Below are 17,957 nucleotides of genomic sequence, written 5' to 3'. Positions count from 1 at the left end.
AGTTATTGCATAGAATGAAACAAAAACCATTTTACCAATCAAATAGACATTAAATAAAGGAAAGTCAAAATGCTACTTTCTCCTATTAACTATAGACATTCTAATTAAATAAACTTTGATCATTCCATGCATAACTTTTAAAATAAAATAATGACCTGTTACAGATACATCTGTCTTTGGAGGACGCATTGTGGTCTCAGGCACAACAGTGGTCTCAGGTGCTACTGTGGTATCAGGTGCAAAAGTTGTTTCAGGTACCAGAGTGCTCTCTGGTGCAACGGTGGTAACAGGTGCAGAAGTGGTCTCTGGTACTACAGTGGTCTCTGGTGCCACAGTGATCTCAGGTGCCATAGTGGTATCAGGTGCAGCAGTGGTCTCACCTGCCACAGTGGTCTCAGGTGCAGCAGTGGTCTCAGTTGCAGCAGTGATCTCAGGTGCCACAGTGGTCTCAGGTGCAGCAGTGGTCTCTGGTGCAACAGTGGTCTCTAGGGCAGCTGTTGTCTCAGGTGCCAAAGTGGTAGCTGGTGCATCAGTGGTCTCTGGTGCCACAGTAGTCTCTGGGGCAGCTGTTGTCTCAGGTGCCAAAGTGGTAGCTGGTGCATCAGTGGTCTCTGGTGCCACAGTGGTCTCTGAGGCAGCTGTTGTCTCAGGCACAATAGAAGTTTCTAGTGCAGCAGTGGTCGCTGGGGCAGCTGTGGTCTCCGGTACCATAGTGGTCACTGGTGCAGCTGTGGTCTCAAGTGCAGCAGTGGTCTCTGGTGCCACAGTTGTTTCAGGTGCCACAGTGGTCTCAGGTGCAGCAGTGGTCTCTTGTGCCACAGTGGTTCCAGGTGCCAGAGTAGTCTTAGGTACAGCAGTGGTCTCAGGTGCCACAGTACTCTCAGGTGCCACAGTGGTATCTGGTGCCACAGTGCTCTTAGGTACCATAGTAGTATCAGGTGCAGCAGTGATCTCAGGTGCCAGAGTGTTCTCCGGTGCAGCAGTGGTCTCTGGCGCCACAGTGGTTTCAGTTGCTACAGTGCTCTCTGGTGGCACAGTGCTCTCAGGTGCCATAGTGGTCTCTGGTGCCACAGTGCTCTCAAGTGAAAGAGTGCTCTCAAGTGAGACGGTGGTCTCAGGTTCCAAAGTGGTATCAGGTGCACCAGTGGTCTCAGGTGGCACAGTGGTTTCAGGTGCAAATGTGATATCAGGTGCCACAGTGGTCTCAGGTGCAGCAGTGGTCTCTGTTGGCACAGTGGTTTCAGGTGCTACAGTGGTCTCTTGTGACACAGTGGTCTCAGGTGCCACAGTTGACTCTGTTGCAGCTGTGCTTTCAGGCGCAGAAGTTGTCTCCAGTGCGGGAGTGGTCTCTGGTACCACAGTGGTCTCAGGTGCAACAGTGATCTCTGGTTCAGCAGTGGTTTTAGCTGTAGCAATTGTTGGCTGCTTTGTTTTGAGCTGATCCACAGGTGCCTTAGTTGCTTCTATACAAAGTTAAAAGAAAAGAAAAATCTTAATAATAAAACAGCAGAAACGTAAATATGAAAGGGTGGTTAAAAACAATAATGTTCTGTAACGATTATTCAAATGCTTTTCATTGGTTGAAGCTTCAATCTAAATCAAAACTACGTGCAACTGCAGTGAAAAAAACTTGTTTTTCAAGTTTGAAACATTTTTAATGAATGCTTATAGAACTGATATTATCAAAAGGAAATTATGAAACTCAAATTTGCTTCAAAATTGCTAAACACTTATAAAGAGAACAGCAAGGAATATCAACAGTTATTGCATAGAATGAAACAAAAACCATTTTACCAATCAAATAGACATTAAATAAAGGAAAGTCAAAATGCTACTTTCTCCTTTTAACTATAGACATACTAATTAAATAAACTTTGATCATTCCATGGATAACTTTTAAAATAAAATAATGACCTGTTACAGATACATCTGTCTTTGGAGGACGCATTGTGGTATCAGGCATAACAGTGGTCTCAGGTGCTACTGTGGTATCAGGTGCAACAGTTGTTTCAGGTACCAGAGTGCTCTCTGGTGCAACGGTGGTAACAGGTGCAGAAGTGGTCTCTGGTACTACAGTGGTCTCTGGTACTACAGTGGTCTCTGGTGCCACAGTGATCTCAGGTGCCATAGTGGTATCAGGTGCAGCAGTGGTCTCACCTGCCACAGTGGTATCAGGTGCAGCAGTGGTCTCAGGTGCCAAAGTTGTCTCAGGTGGAGCGGTGGTCTCAGGTACCACTGTGGTCTCAGGTGCCACAGTGGTCTCTTGTGCCACAGTGGTTTCAAGTGCCATTGTGGTCTCAGGTGCTACAGTGGTATCAGGTGCAGCAGTGGTCTCAGGTGCAACAGTGGTAACGGGTGCAGCAGTGGTTTCAGGTGCCACAGTGGTATCAGGTGCAGCAGTGGTCTCAGTTGCAGCTGTGGTTGCTACAGTGGTCTCTGGTGGCACAGTGCTCTCAGGTGCCACAGTGGTCTCTGGTGCCACAGTCGTCTCAGGTACCAAAGTGGTCTCAGGTGCAGCAGTAGTCTCAGGTGCCAAAGTGGCCTCAGGTGCAGCAGTGGTCTCAGATGCCAAAGTGGTATCAGCTGCAGAAGTGGTCTCAGGTGCCACAGTGGTTTCAGGTGCAGAAGTGATCTCAGGTGCAACAGTGGTCTCAGGTGCAGCAGTGGTCTCTGTTGGCACAGTGGTTTCAGGTGCTACAGTGGTCTCTTGTGACACAGTGGTCTCAGGTGCCACAGTTGACTCTGTTGCAGCTGTGCTTTCAGGCGCAGAAGTTGTCTCCAGTGCGGGAGTGGTCTCCGGTACCACAATGGTCTTTGGTGCAACAGTGGTCTCTAGGGCAGCTGTTGTCTTAGGTGCCAAAGTGGTAGCTGGTGCATCAGTGGTCTCTGGTGCCACAGTAGTCTCTGGGGCAGCTGTTGTCTCAGGTGCCAAAGTGGTAGCTGGTGCATCAGTGGTCTCTGGTGCCACAGTGGTCTCTGAGGCAGCTGTTGTCTCAGGCACAATAGAAGTTTCTAGTGCAGCAGTGGTCGCTGGGGCAGCTGTGGTCTCCGGTACCATAGTGGTCACTGGTGCAGCTGTGGTCTCAAGTGCAGCAGTGGTCTCTGGTGCCACAGTTGTTTCAGGTGCCACAGTGGTCTCAGGTGCAGCAGTGGTCTCTTGTGCCACAGTGATTCCAGGTGCCAGAGTAGTCTCAGGTACAGCAGTTGTCTCAGGTGCCACAGTACTCTCAGGTGCCACAGTGGTATCTGGTGCCACAGTGCTCTTAGGTACCATAGTAGTATCAGGTGCAGCAGTGATCTCAGGTGCCAGAGTGCTCTCCGGTGCAGCAGTGGTCTCTGGCGCCACAGTGGTTTCAGTTGCTACAGTGCTCTCTGGTGCCACAGTGCTCTCAAGTGCAAGAGTGCTCTCAAGTGAGACGGTGGTCTCAGGTGCCAAAGTGGTATCAGGTGCACCAGTGGTCTCAGGTGGCACAGTGGTTTCAGGTGCAAATGTGATATCAGGTGCCACAGTGGTCTCAGGTGCAGCAGTGGTCTCTGTTGGCACAGTGGTTTCAGGTGCTACAGTGGTCTCTTGTGACACAGTGGTCTCAGGTGCCACAGTTGACTCTGTTGCAGCTGTGCTTTCAGGCGCAGAAGTTGTCTCCAGTGCGGGAGTGGTCTCTGGTACCACAGTGGTCTCAGGTGCAACAGTGATCTCTGGTTCAGCAGTGGTTTTAGCTGTAGCAATTGTTGGCTGCTTTGTTTTGAGCTGATCCACAGGTGCCTTAGTTGCTTCTATACAAAGTTAAAAGAAAAGAAAAATCTTAATAATAAAACAGCAGAAACGTAAATATGAAAGGGTGGTTTAAAAACAATAATGTTCTGTAACGATTATTCAAATGCTTTTCATTGGTTGAAGCTTCAATCTAAATCGAAACTACGTGCAACTGCAGTGAAAAAAACTTGTTTTTCAAGTTTGAAAAATTTTTAATGAATGCTTATAGAACTGATATTATCGAAAGGAAATTATGAAACTCAAATTTGCTTCAAAATTGCTAAACACTTATAAAAAGAACAGCAAGGAATATCAATAGTTATTGCATAGAATGAAACAAAAACCATTTTACCAATCAAATAGACATTAAGTAAAGGAAAGTCAAAATGCTACTTTCTCCTATTAACTATAGACATTCTAATTAAATAAACTTTGATCATTCCATGTATAACTTTTAAAATAAAATAATGACCTGTTACAGATACATCTGTCTTTGGAGGACGCATTGTGGTCTCAGGCACAACAGTGGTCTCAGGTGCTACTGTGGTATCAGGTGCAAAAGTTGTTTCAGGTACCAGAGTGCTCTCTGGTGCAACGGTGGTAACAGGTGCAGAAGTGGTCTCTGGTACTACAGTGGTCTCTGGTGCCACAGTGATCTCAGGTGCCATAGTGGTATCAGGTGCAGCAGTGGTCTCACCTGCCACAGTGGTATCAGGTACAGCAGTGGTCTCAGGTGGAGCGGTGGTCTCAGGTGGCACAGTGGTCTCGGGTGCCACAGTGGTCTCTTGTGCCACAGTGGTTTCAGGTGCCATTGTGGTCTCAGGTGCTACAGTGGTATCAGGTGCAGCAGTGGTCTCAGGTGCAACAGTGGTAACGGGTGCAGCAGTGGTTTCAGGTGCCACAGTGGTAACGGGTGCAGCAGTTATTCCAGGTGCCACAGTGGTATCAGGTGCAGCAGTGGTCTCTGGTGGCACAGTGCTCTCAGGTGCCACAGTGGTCTCAGGTGCAGCAGTGGTCTCTGGTGCAACAGTGGTCTCTTGGGCAGCTGTTGTCTCAGGTGCCAAAGTGGTAGCTGGTAAATCAGTGGTCTCTGGTGCCACAGTGGTCTCTGGGGCAGCTGTTGTCTCAGGTGCCAAAGTGGTAGCTGGTGCATCAGTGGTCTCTGATGCCACAGTGGTCTCTAAGGCAGCTGTTGTCTCAGGCACCATAGTGGTTTCTAGTGCAGTAGTGGTTGCTGGGGCAGCTGTGGTCTCCGGTGCCATAGTGGTCACTGGTGCAGCTGTGGTCTCAGGTGCCATAGTGGTCGCTGGTGCACTCGTGGTCTCAGGCACCATAGTGGTTTCTGGTGCAGCACTGGTATCTAGGACAGCTGTGGTCTCAGGTGCCACAGTGGTCTCAGCTGCAGCAGTGGTCTCTGCTGTCACAGTGGTTTCAGGTGCCATTGTGGTCTCTGGTGCCTTAGTGCTCTCAGGTGCGACAGTGGTCTCAGGTGCCAAAGTGGTATCAGGTACCATGGTCTCTGCTGCCACAGTGGTTTCAGGTGCCATTGTGGTTTCAGGTGCCATTGTGGCCTCTGGTGCCTTAGTGCTCTCAGGTGCGACAGTGGTCTCAGGTGCCAAAGTGGTATCAGGTACCAAAGTGGCATCAGGTGCAGCAGTGGTCTCAGGTGCCACAGTGGTCTCAGCTGAAGCAGTGGTCTCTGCTGCCACAGTGGTTTCAGGTGCCATTGTGGTCTCAGGTGCCACAGTGGTCCCAGGCATCACAGTGCTCTCAGGTGCCACAGTGGTATCAGGTGCAGCAGTGCTCTCTGGTGCCACAGTGGTCTCTGGGGCAGCTGTTGTCTCAGGTGCCACAGTGGTCTCAGGTGCCAGAGTGGTATCAGGTACAGCAGTGGTCCCTGGTGCCACAGTGGTTTCAGGTGCCACAGTGGTCTCAGGTGCAGCAGTAGTCTCTGGTGCCACAGTGGTCTCTGGGGCAGCTGTGGTCTCATGTGCCATAGTGGTAGCTGGTGCATCAGTGGTCTTTTGGGCAGCTGTTGTCTCAGGTGCCAAAGTGGTAGCTTGTGCATCAGTGGTCTCTGGTGCCACAGTGGTCTCTGAGGCAGCTGTTGTCTCAGGCACCATAGTGGTTTCTAGTGCAGCAGTGGTCGCTGGGGCAGCTGTGGTCTCCGGTGCCATAGTGGTCACTGGTGCAGCTGTGGTCTCAGGTGCCATAGTGGTCGCTGGTGCACTCGTGGTCTCAGGCACCATAGTGATCTCTGGTGCAGCACTGGTCTCTGGGGCAGCTGTGGTGTCAGGTGCCACAGTGGTCTCAGGTGCCACAGTGGTCTCAGATGCAGCAGTGGTCTCTGGTGCCACAGTGGTTTCACGTGCCAGAGTGGTCTCGGGTGCAGCAGTGGTCTCAGGTGCCAGAGTGCTCTCTGGTGCAACAGTGGTTTCAGGTGCAGCAGTGGTCACTGGTGCCACAGTGGTCTCAGGTGAAGCAGTGGTCTCAGTGGCCACTGTGGTCTTAGATGCCAGAGTGGTCCCTTGTGCAATAATTGTCTCAGAAGCCACAGTGCTATCAGCTGCAACAGTTGATTCTGGTGCAACTGTGCTATCAGGTGAAACAGAGGTTTGAGGTGTAATATCACTTCCAGGAGTGGTCACCACAGGTGCTAAGGTTGTATAACCAACATCCCCAGGAAAGGTTGTTGATTTGTAGGTAGTTTGGTCTTGTGCTACAGTTGATGGTGAAGGAGGTAGCTCCGTAGTTGTACCCTGTGGTGTTGTGATTGCTTTCCCAGTTTTTTCAGTGGAAATGGAGATTGTTGCTGGCGATGTTTCAGGAGTTTCTGAGGGTTGAAATATGACTTTATCGTTAAGAAGTCGGTTGGAATGTTTTCTGTATGATTTGATTTCATTTTTAGGTGTACTGTTTAAATAATACCCCCATTAAGATAGAATGATTCTTTTATGATTTGTTTGGTGTTACTTATCGATTGCTGTCATTCTAAAAACGGCCTTTTGTGTATATAGAGGGCCGTGTTTGGAAGTGTAGTAATTAACGTTTAAAACTGCAAAAATGTAACAAATTGTGCAAGTGTTTTTGCTATTGATCATTTCTATTTAAAAATGTGCTTGGACTTCAATACAGTAAAAAACTAGTAAACAATCGCTAAAAAATATAAAGCAGCTCTTTTGAGGGCAGGAAAAATCAATGTTACTGAAGGATTAAATAAATACCACGTCTTCCTTATCAATCCTGCTTCTTTTCCTTTTTAACAAAAGACTGTTACCTACAACTAAATAATTGTTACAAGAAAATCAAAAAAATAAAAAAATTACCCGTTATAGAAGTTTCTGTCTTTGGAGAGATTGTGGTTGATGGGCCAACAGTAGTTTTAGGCACCACAGTGGCCTCAGGCGCCATAGTGGTCTCCGAGACAGCTGTTGTCTCAGGGGCCATAGTGGTCTCCGAGACAGCTTTTGTCTCAGGGGCCATAGTGGTAGCTGGTGCATCAGTGGTCTCTGGTGCCACAGTGGTCTCTGGTGCCACAGTGGTCTCTGGGGCAGCTGTTGTCTCAGGTGCCAAAGTGGTCGCTGGTGCATCAGTGGTCGCTGGGACAGCTGTGGTCTCGGGTACAATAGTGGTCTCAGGTGCAGCAGTGGTCTCAGCTGCTACAGTGGTCTGAGCTGCGGCAGTGGTCTCTGCTGCCACAGTGGTTTCAGGTGCCATGGTGGTTTCAGGTGCCAAAGTGGTCTCAGGTGCCAAAGTGGTCTCAGGTGCCATAGTGGTCGCTGGTGCACTAGTGGTCTGAGGCACCATAGTGGTATCTGGTGCAGCACTGGTCTCTGGGGCAGCTGTGGTGTCAGGTGCCACAGTGGTCTCAGGTGCAGCAGTTGTCTCAGCTGCGGCAGTGGTCTCTGCTGCCACAGTGGTTTCAGGTGCCATGGTGGTCTCAGGTGCAGCAGTGGTCTCAGGTGCTACAGTGATTTCTGGTGCCACAGTGGTCTCTGGTGCCACAGTGGTATCAGGTGCAGCAGTGATCTCAGGTGCAGCAGTGATCTCAGTTGCAGCAGTGATCTCAGGTGCCACAGTGGTCTCAGGTGCAGCATTGGTCTCTGGTGCCACAGTGGTCTCTGGGGCAGCTGAGGTCTCAGGTGCCATAGTGATAGCTGGTGCATCAGTGGTCTCTTGTGCCACAGTAGTCTCTGGGGCAATTGTTGTCTTTGGTGCCAAAGTGGTAGCTGGTGCATCAGTGGTCTCTGGCACGACAGTGGTGTCTGAGGCAGCTGTTGTCTCAGGCACCATAGTAGTTTCAAGTGCCGCAGTGGTCGCTGGGGAAGTTGTGGTATCCGGTGCCATAGTGGTCACTGGTGTAGCTGTGGTCTCAGGTGCCATAGTGGTCGATGGTGCACTAGTGGTCTCAGGCACCATAGTGGTCTCTGGTGTAGCACTGGTCTCTGGGGCAGCTGTGGTCTCAGGTACCACAGTGGTCTCAGGTGCAGCAGTGGTCTCTGCTGCCACAGTGGTTTCAGGTGCCATTGTGGTTTCGGGTGGCATTGTGGTCTCAGGTGCCACAGTGGTCTCAGGTGCCACAGTGGTCTCTGGTGCCACAGTGCTCTCACGTGCGACAGTTGTCTCAGGTGCTAAAGTGGTATCAGGTACCAAAGTGGTATCAGGTGCAGCAGTGGTCTCAGGTGCCGAAGTGCTCTCTGGTGCCACAGTTCTCTCAGGTGCGACAGTGGTCTCAGGTGCCAAAGTGGTATCAGGTACCAAAGTGGTATCAGGTACAGCAGTGGTCTCATGTGCCACAGTGGTCTCAGCTGAAGCAGTTGTCTCTGCTGCCACAGTGGTATCAGATGCAGCAATGGTCTCTGGTGCCACAGTGGTCTCTGGGGCAGCTGTTGTCTCAGGTGGCAAATTGGTCGCTGGTGCATCAGTGGTCGCTGGGACAGCTGTGGTCTCGGGTACAATAGTGGTCTCAGGTGCAGCAGTGGTCTCAGCTGCTACAGTGGTCTGAGCTGCGGCAGTGGTCTCTGCTGCCACAGAGGTTTCGGGTGCCATTGTGGTTTCAGGTGCCATGGTGGTCTCAGGTGCCACAGTGGTCTCAGCTGAAGCAGTTGTCTCTGCTGCCACAGTGGTATCAGGTGCAGCAATGGTCTCTGGTGCCACAGTGGTCTCTGGGGCAGCTGTTGTCTCAGGTGCCAAAGTGGTCTCAGGTGCCAAAGTGGTCTCAGGTGCCACAGTGGTCGCTGGTGCACTAGTGGTCTGAGGCACCATAGTGGTAACTGGTGCAGGACTGGTCTCTGGGGCAGCTGTGGTGTCAGGTACCACAGTGGTCTCAGCTGAAGCAGTTGTCTCTGCTGCCACAGTGGTATCAGGTGCAGCAATGGTCTCTGGTGCCACAGTGGTCTCTGGGGCAGCTGTTGTCTCAGGTGCCAAAGTGGTCTCAGGTGCCAAAGTGGTCTCAGGTGCCACAGTGGTCGCTGGTGCACTAGTGGTCTGAGGCACCATAGTGGTAACTGGTGCAGGACTGGTCTCTGGGGCAGCTGTGGTGTCAGGTGCCACAGTGGTCTCAGGTGCAGCACTGGTCTCAGCTGCTACAGTGGTCTCAGCTGCGGCAGTGGTCTCTGCTGCCACAGTGGTTTCAGGTGCCATTGTGGTTTCAGGTGCCATGGTGGTCTCAGGTGCCAAAGTGGTCTCAGGTGCAGCAGTGGTCTCAGGTGCCATAGTGGTCGCTGGTGCACTAGTGGTCTGAGGCATTATAATGGTATCTGGTGCAGCACTGGTCTCTGGGGCAGCTGTGGTGTCAGGTGCCACAGTGGTCTCAGGTTCAGCAGTGGTCTCAGCTGCTACAGTGGTCTCAGCTGCGGCAGTGGTCTCTGCTGCCACAGTGGTATCAGGTACCAAAGTGGTATCAGGTGCAGCAGTGGTCTCAGGTGCCACAGTGGTCTCAGCTGAAGCAGTGGTCTCTGCTGCCACAGTAGTATAAGGTGCAGCAGTGGTATCTGGTGCCACAGTGGTCTCTAGGGCAGCTGTTGTCTCAGGTGCTACAGTGGTATCAGGAGCCACAGTGGTCTCAGGTGCCAGTGTGGTAACGGGTGCAGTAGTGGTCTCAGGTGCCACAGTGGTCTCAGGTTCAGCAATGGTCTCTGGTGACACAGTGGTTTCAGGTGCCACAGTGGTCTCAGGTGCAGCAGTGGTATCTTGTGCCACAGTGGTTCCAGGGGACAGAGTAGTCTCAGGTACAGCAGTTGTCTCAGGTACAGCAGTTGTCTCAGGTGACACAGTGGTCTCTGGTGACACAGTGCTCTCTGGTGCCACAGTGCTCTCAAGTTTGACAGTGGTCTCAGGTGCCAAAGTGGTATCAGGTGCAGCAGTGGTCTCAGGTGCCACAGTGGTTTCAGGTGCAACAGTGATCTCAGGTTCCAAAGTGGTCTCAGGTGCAGCAGTGGTCTCTGTTGGCACAGTTGACTCTGTTGCAGCTGTGCTTTCAGGCGCAGAAGTTGTCTTCAGTGCGGGAGTGGTCTCCGGTACGACAGTGGTCTCAGGTGCAACAGTGGTCTCTGGTGTAGCAGTGGTTTTAGCGGTAGCAGTTGTTGGCTGCTTTGTTTTGAGCTGATCCACAGGTGCCTTAGTTGCTTCTATACAAAGGTAAAAAAAAGAAAAATCTTAATAATAAAACAGCAGAAACGTAAATATGAAAGGGTTTGGAAAAACAATAATGTTCTATAACGATTTTTCGAATGCTTTCCATTGGTTGAAGCTTATATCTAAATCGAAACTACTCGAAACTGCAGTGAAAATTTTTCAAGTTTGAAAAATTTTAAATGAATACTTATAGAACTGATATTATCAAAAGGAAATTATGAAACTCAAATTTCATCAAAATTGCTAAACACATATAAAGAGAACAGCAAGGAATATCAACAGTTATTGCATAGAATGAAACAAAAAGCATTTTACCAATCAAATAGACATTAAATGCTACTTTCTCCTATTAACTATAGACATTCTAATTAAATAAACTTTGATCATTCCATGGATAACTTAAAAAAATAATGACCTGTTACAAATACATCTGTCTTTGAAGGAGGCATTGTGGTATCAGGCATAACAGTGGTCTCTGGTGCCACAGTGGTCTCAGGTGCAGCAGTGGTCTCAGCTGCTACAGTGGTCTCAGCTGCGGCAGTGGTCTCTGCTGCCACAGTGGTATCAGGTACCAAAGTGGTATCAGGTGCAGCAGTGGTCTCAGGTGCCACAGTGGTCTCAGCTGAAGCAGTTGTCTCTGCTGCCACAGTGGTTTCAGGTGCCATTGTGGTTTCAGGTGCCATGGTGGTCTCAGGTGCCAAAGTGGTCTCAGGTGCAGCAGTGGTCTCAGGTGCCACAGTGGTCTCAGCTGAAGCAGTTGTCTCTGCTGCCACAGTGGTATCAGGTGCAGCAATGGTCTCTGGTGCCACAGTGGTCTCTGGGGCAGCTGTTGTCTCAGGTGGCAAAGTGGTCGCTGGTGCATCAGTGGTCGCTGGGACAGCTGTGGTCTCGGGTACAATAGTGGTCTCAGGTGCAGCAGTGGTCTCAGCTGCTACAGTGGTCTGAGCTGCGGCAGTGGTCTCTGCTGCCACAGTGGTTTCAGGGGCCATTGTGGTTTCAGGTGCCATGGTGGTCTCAGGTGCCACAGTGGTCGCTGGTGCACTAGTGGTCTGAGACACCATAGTGGTAACTGGTGCAGCACTGGTCTCTGGGGCAGCTGTGGTGTCAGGTGCCACAGTGGTCTCAGCTGCTACAGTGGTCTCAGCTGCAGCAGTGGTCTCTGCTGCCACAGTGGTTTCAGGTGCCATTGTGGTTTCAGGTGCCATGGTGGTCTCAGGTGCCAAAGTGGTCTCAGGTGCAACAGTGGTCTCAGGTGCAGCAGTGGTTTCAGGTGCCATAGTGGTCGCTGGTGCACTAGTTGTCTGAGGCACCATAGTGGTATCTGGTGCAGCACTGGTCTCTGGGGCAGCTGTGGTGTCAGGTGCCACAGTGGTCTCAGGTGCAGCTGTGGTCTCAGCTGCTACAGTGGTCTCAGCTGCTACAGTGGTCTCAGCTGCGGCAGTGGTCTCTGCTGCCACAGTGGTATCAGGTACCAAAGTGGTATCAGGTGCAGCAGTGGTCTCAGGTGCCACAGTGGTCTCAGCTGAAGCAGCGGTCTCAGGTGCAACAGTGGTCTCAGGTGCAGCAGTGGTCTCAGGTGCCATAGTGGTCTCTGGGGCAGCTGTGGTCTCAGGTGCATCAGTGGTCTCAGATGCCAAAGTGGTCGCTGGTGCATCAGTGGTCTCTGGTGCCACAGTGGTCTCTGGTGCAGCTGTTGGCTCAGGTGGCATAGTGGTCGCTGGTGCACTAGTGGTCTCAGGCAACAAAGTGGTCTCTGGTGCAGCAGTGGTTTCTGGGGCAGCTGTGGTCTCAGGTGCCATACTGGTCTCTGGGGCAGCTGTAGTCTGAGGTGCCATAGTGGCAGCTGGTGCATCAGTGGTCTCAGGTACCACAGTGGTCTCAGGTGCAGCAGTGCTCTCAGGTGCGACAGTGGTCTCAGGTGCCAAAGTGGTATCAGGTACCAAAGTGGTATTAGGTGCAGCAGTGGTCTCAGGTGCCACAGTGGTCTCAGCTGAAGCAGTGGTCTCAGGTGCCACAGTGGTCTCAAGTGCAGCAGTAGTCTCTGGTGCCACAGTGGTTTCAGGTGCCATTGTGGTCTCAAGCGCCACAGTGGTCTCAGGTACCACAGTGGTCTCAGGTGCCACAGTGGTCTCAGGTGCCACAGTGGTCTCAGGTGCAGCAGTGGTCTCAGGTGCAGCAGTGGTCTCTTGTGCCACAGTGGTTCCAGGTGTTAGAGTAGTCTCAGGTACAGCAGTTGTCTCAGCTGCTAGAGTGCTCTCAGGTTCCACAGTGGTATCAGGTGCAGACGTGCTCTCTGATGCCACAGTGGTTTCAGGTGCCATTTTGGTCTCAGGTGCCACAGTGGCATCAGGTGCAGCAGTGGTCTCAGGTGCAAGAGTGGTAACGGGTGCAGCAGTGGTTTTGGGTGCCACAGTAATATCAGGTGCAGCAGTGGTCTCAGTTGCAGCAGTGATCTCAGGTGCCACAGTGGTCTCTGGTGCAGAAGTGGTCTCTGGTGCCCAAGTGGTCTCTGGGGCAGCTGTTGTCTCAGGTGCCAAAGTGGTAGCTGGTGCATCAGTGGTCTCTGGTGCCACAGTGGTCTCTGAGGAAGCTGTTGTCTCAGGGGCCATAGTGGTTTCTAGTGTAGCAGTGGTCTCTAGTGCAGCAATGGTCGCTGGGACAGCTGTGGTCTCCGGTGCCATAGTGGTCACTGGGGCAGCTGTGGTCTCAGGTGCCATTGTGGTCGACGGTGCACTCGTGGTCTCAGGCACCATAGTGGTCTCTGGTGCAGCACTGGTCTCTGGGGCAGCTGTGGTCTCAGGTGCCAGACTGGTCTCTGGGGCAGCTGTGGTCTCAGGTGCCATAGTGGTTGCTGGTTCATCAGTGGTCTCTGCGGCAGCTGTTGTCTCAGGTGCCATAGTGGTTTCTAGTGCAGCAGTGGTCTCTAGTGTAGTAGTGGTCACTGTTGCAGCTGTGGTCTCAGCTGCCAAAGTGGTTTCAGTCGCCATAGTGGTCTCTGGTGCAGCAGTGGCTTCAGGGGCCATTGTGGCCTCTGGAACAGCAGTGGTCTCAGGTGCCATAGTGGTCTCAGCCGCCATAGTTGTCTCTGGTGCAGCAGTAGTTTCAGGTGCCAGAGTGGTCTCAGCCGCCATAGTTGTCTCTGGTGCAGCAGTAGTTTCAGGTGCCATAGTGGTCTCAGGTGCCACAGTGGTCTCTCGTGCAATAGTGGTCTTTGGTACCATAGTGATCTCAGGGGTTATAGTGGTCTCCACTGGTGCAGAAGTGCTCTCTGGTATTGTTGTTTCAGGGACAATAGTCGTTTCTCCCAATATCGTTGTTGGCTGCTTTGTCTTAAGCTGATCCACCGGTGGCTTAGTTGCTTCTATGGAATGATAAACGAAAGATCTCAAGAGATAACAAAACTAGAAAACTAGCTTCAAGAGGATGCACTTTTTCGAAACTGCTGACTATAGGAAAAAAACTAGCGAATAATCGCTATAAAATAATATAAAACAGCTTTTTTTAAGGGCAGGAAAATCCATGTTTACTCAAGAATTAAATAAATGCCACGGCTTCCTTTTTAATCCTGTTTCTTTTCCTTTTTAACAAAAAAACTCTTACCTACAACTAAATAATTGTTTCAAGACAATAAATCATGTAAATAATTACCCGTTATGGAAGTTTCTGTCTTTGGAGAGATTGTGGTTGATGGGGTAACCGTTGGTTTAGGCACCACAGTGGCCTCAGGCGCCATAGTGGTCTCAGATGCCATAGTGGTCTCTGGGGCAGCTGTCGTCTCAGGTGCAGCAGTGGTCTCTGGTGCCACAGTAGTCTCTGGGGCAGCTGTGGTCTCAGCTGCCATAGTGATAGCTGGTGCATCAGTGGTCTCAGCTGCCATAGTGATAGCTGGTGCATCAGTGGTCTCTGGTGCCACAGTGGTCTCTGGGCGAGCTGTTGTCTCAGGTGCCAAAGTTGTCGCTTGTGCATCAGTGGTCTCTGGTGCCACAGTGGTCTCTGGTGCAGCTGTTGGCTCAGGTGCCATAGTGGTCTCAGATGCCATAGTGGTCTCTGGGGCAGCTGTCGTCTCACGTGCAGCAGTGGTCGCTGGTGCATCAGTGGTCTCTGGTGCCACAGTAGTCTCTGGTGCAGCTGTTGGCTCAGGTGCCATAGTGGTCTCAGATGCCATAGTGGTCTCTGGGGCAGCTGTAGTCTGAGGTGCGATAGTGGCAGCTGGTGCATCAGTGATCTCTGGTGCCACAGTGGTTTCTTGGGCAGCTGTTGTCTCAGTCGCCATAGTGGTTTCTATTGCATCTGTGGTCTCTGGTGCCATAGTGATAGCTGGTGCATCAGTGGTCTCTGGTGCCACAGTGGTCTCTGGTGCAGCTGTTGGCTCAGGTGCCATAGTAGTCTCAGATGCCATAGTGGTCTCTGGGGCAGCTGTCGTCTCACGTGCAGCAGTGGTCGCTGGTGCATCAGTGGTCTCTGGTGCCACAGTAGTCTCTGGTGCAGCTGTTGGCTCAGGTGCCATAGTGGTCGCTGGTGCACTAGTGGTCTCAGGCAACAAAGTGGTCTCTGGTGCAGCAGTGGTTTCTGGGGCAGCTGTGGTCTCAGGTGCCATACTGGTCTCTGGGGCAGCTGTAGTCTGAGGTGCCATAGTGGCAGCTGGTGCATCAGTGATCTCTGGTGCCACAGTGGTTTCTTGGGCAGCTGTTGTCTCAGTCGCCATAGTGGTTTCTATTGCATCTGTGGTCTCTGGTGCCATAGTGATAGCTGGTGCATCAGTGGTCTCTGGTGCCACAGTGGTCTCTGGTGCAGCTGTTGGCTCAGGTGCCATAGTGGTCTCAGATGCCATAGTGGTCTCTGGGGCAGCTGTCGTCTCACGTGCAGCAGTGGTCGCTGGTGCATCAGTGGTCTCTGGTGCCACAGTAGTCTCTGGTGCAGCTGTTGGCTCAGGTGCCATAGTGGTTGCTGGCGCACTAGTGGTCTCAGGCAACATAGTGGTCTCTGGTGCACCACTGGTCTCTGGGGCAGCTGTGGTCTCAGGTGCCACACTGGTCTCTGGGGCAGCTGTGGTCTCAGCTGCCATGGTGGTCGCTGGTTCATCAGTGGTCTCTGGTGCCACAGTGGTCTCTGGGGCAGCTGTGGTCTCAGGCGCCATAGTGGTTTCTAGTGCGGCAGTGGTCTCAGGCACAATAGTTGTCTCTGGTGCCATAGTGGTTTTTGGCTCAGCAATGGTAACTGTTGCAGCTGTTGTCTCAGCTGCCAAAGTGGTTTCAGGCGCCATAGTGGTCTCTGGTGCAGCAGTGGCTTCAGGGGCCATTGTGGCCTCTGGAACAACAGTGGTCTCAGGTGCCATAGTGGTCTCAGCCGCCACAGTTGTCTCTTGTGCAGCAGTAGTTTCAGGTGCCATAGTGGTCTCAGCCGCCATAGTTGTCTCTGGTGCAGCAGTAGTTTCAGGTGCCATAGTGGTCTCAGGTGCCACAGTGGTCTCTCGTGCAATAGTGGTCTTTGGTGCCATAGTGATCTCAGGGGTAATAGTGGTATCCACTGGTGCAGCAGTGCTCTCTGGTATTGTTGTTTCAGGGACAATAGTCGTTTCTCCCGATATTGTTGTTGGCTGCTTTGTCTTAAGCTGATCCACCGGTGGCTTAGTTGCTTCTATGGAATGATAAACGAAAGATCTCAAGAGATAACAAAACTAGAAAACTAGCTTCAAGAGGATGCACATTTTCGAAACTGCTGACTATAGGAAAAACAACTAGCGAATAACCGCTATAAAATAATAAAAAACAGCTTTTTTAAGGGCAGGAAAATCCATGTTAACTCAAGGATGAAATAAATGCCACTGCTTCCTTTTTAATCCTGTTTCTTTTCCTTTTTAACAAAAAACTGTTACCTAGAACTAAATAATTTTTTCAAGACAATAAATCATGTAAAAAATTACCCGTTATGGAAGTTTCTGTCTTTGGAGAGATTGTGGTTGATGGGGTAACTGTTGGTTTAGGCACCACAGTGGCCTCAGGCGCCATAGTGGTCTCAAATGCCATAGTGGTCTCTGGGACAGCTGTCGTCTCAGGTGCAGCAGTGGTCTCTGGTGCCACAGTAGTCTCTGGGGCAGCTGTGGTCTCAGCTGCCATAGTGATAGCTGGTGCATCAGTGGTCTCAGATGCCAAAGTGGTCGCTGGTGCATCAGTGGTCTCTGGTGCCACAGTGGTCTCTGGTGCAGCTGTTTGCTCAGGTGGCATAGTGGTCGCTGGTGCACTAGTGGTCTCAGGCAACAAAGTGGTCTCTGGTGCAGCAGTGGTTTCTGGGGCAGCTGTGGTCTCAGGTGCCATACTGGTCTCTGGGGCAGCTGTAGTCTGAGGTGCCATAGTGGCAGCTGGTGCATCAGTGATCTCTGTTGCCACAGTGGTCTCTTGGGCAGCTGTTGTCTCAGTCGCCATAGTCGTTTCTATTGCTTCTGTGGTCTCTGGTGCCATAGTGGTCGCTGGTGCAGCAGTGGTCTCTGGGGAAGCGGTGGTCTCTGATGCCAAAGTGGTCTCTGGGGTAGCTGTTGTCTTAGGTGCCAAAGTGGTCTCTGGTGCCACAGTGGTCTCTCGGGCAGCTGTTGTCTCAGGCGCCATAGTGGTTTCTAGTGCAGCAGTGGTCTCAGGTGCAACAGTGGCCTCAGGTGCCATAGTTGTCTCAGGTGCCATTGTGGTCTCTGGTGCAGCAGTTGTCTCAGGCGCCATGGTGGTTTCCGGTGCAGCAGTGGTCTCAGGTACCATAGTTTTCTCTGGTGCAGCTGTGGTCTCTGGTGCCAAAGTGCTTTCAGGCGCCATAGTTGTCTCTGGTGCAGCAGTGGTCTTAGGCGCCATTGATGTCTCTGGTGGAGCAGTGGCCTCAGGTGCAGCAGTGGTCTCAGGTGCCATAGTAGTCTCTGGTGCAGCTGTGGTCCCAGGGGCCATAGTGGTTTCTGGTGCAGCAGTGGTTTCAGGTGCAATAATGGTCGCTGGTGCAGCAGTTGTCTCCGGCACCATGGTCCCTGGTACAGCAGTGGTCTCAGGTGCAATAGTGGTCTCAGGTGCCATAGTGGTCTCAGGCGCTATAGTGGTCTCAGGCGCCATAGTGGTTTCAGGTGCCATAGTGGTCTCAGGTGCTATAGTGGTCTCTGGTGCAGTAGCATTCTCAGTTGATTCTGGTGCCAATGTGGTCTCTGGTGCAGATGTCGTCTCAGCGGCCATAGTGGTTTCTGGGGCAGCAGTGGTCTCAGGTGCCACACTGGTCTCTGTGATGACTGTGGTCTCAGGGGCAGTTGTGGTCGCTGGTGCAGCAGTTGCCTCGTGCGCCATGGTGGTCTCTCTTTCTTGTGCTACAGTTGAGGGTGAAGTTGCTGGTGACGCTGTTGTTGGATAATCGGTTTGTGGTGCTTCTGTTAATTCTGGTTGGACACTTGGAGTAGTACTATATTCCGCTGGTGTTGCTGGGGAAGCTTCAGGCTTTTCTGTTGATAATTTACTTGAATTATGTCTCATAAAAAGTAATAGAAATTATGTACTTTAACATGGTCCTCGTTGTGACATTTGTAAAAAAAAGTGCAAAAATAAAC

At 51.4% G+C, this 17,957-nt stretch overlaps 2 protein-coding genes across 13 annotated transcripts in view; both read right to left on the bottom strand.

The window, feature by feature from the left end:
* The window catches only part of LOC5521794 (mucin-19), a 73,731-nt gene extending 61,933 nt beyond the window's left edge, over positions 1–11,798 (bottom strand). For 8 of the 12 annotated variants that reach the window (XM_048723235.1, XM_048723247.1, XM_048723245.1 and 5 more), the window contains exons 1-5: positions 10,806–11,798; positions 7,081–10,383; positions 4,227–6,587; positions 3,374–3,774; positions 156–1,044 (exon numbers count right to left, since the gene is read on the bottom strand). In XM_048723235.1, the coding sequence (XP_048579192.1) occupies positions 156–1,044; positions 3,374–3,774; positions 4,227–6,587; positions 7,081–10,383; positions 10,806–11,703 (7,852 nt within the window). In that variant the 5' untranslated portion in view covers positions 11,704–11,798. The other 4 variants (XM_048723236.1, XM_048723242.1, XM_048723244.1 and 1 more) reach the window with 4 other exon arrangements.
* LOC5521692 (mucin-2) overlaps positions 11,752–17,957 on the bottom strand; it is a gene marked incomplete at its 3' end in the record, with an annotated part of 35,810 nt that continues 29,604 nt past the window's right edge. The window contains exons 7-9 of the mRNA XM_048721289.1: positions 16,314–17,852; positions 14,039–16,027; positions 11,752–13,751 (exon numbers count right to left, since the gene is read on the bottom strand). Coding sequence (XP_048577246.1) covers positions 11,752–13,751; positions 14,039–16,027; positions 16,314–17,852 — 5,528 coding nt within the window. The remainder of the gene's footprint in view (positions 13,752–14,038; positions 16,028–16,313; positions 17,853–17,957) is intronic.

This window comes from Nematostella vectensis, chromosome 2, assembly GCF_932526225.1.
Source record: "Nematostella vectensis chromosome 2, jaNemVect1.1, whole genome shotgun sequence".
Lineage (NCBI taxonomy): Eukaryota > Metazoa > Cnidaria > Anthozoa > Actiniaria > Edwardsiidae > Nematostella > Nematostella vectensis.
Note: the sequence above shows the minus strand (reverse complement) of the source record. Positions and strands in the feature narration are given on the sequence as shown.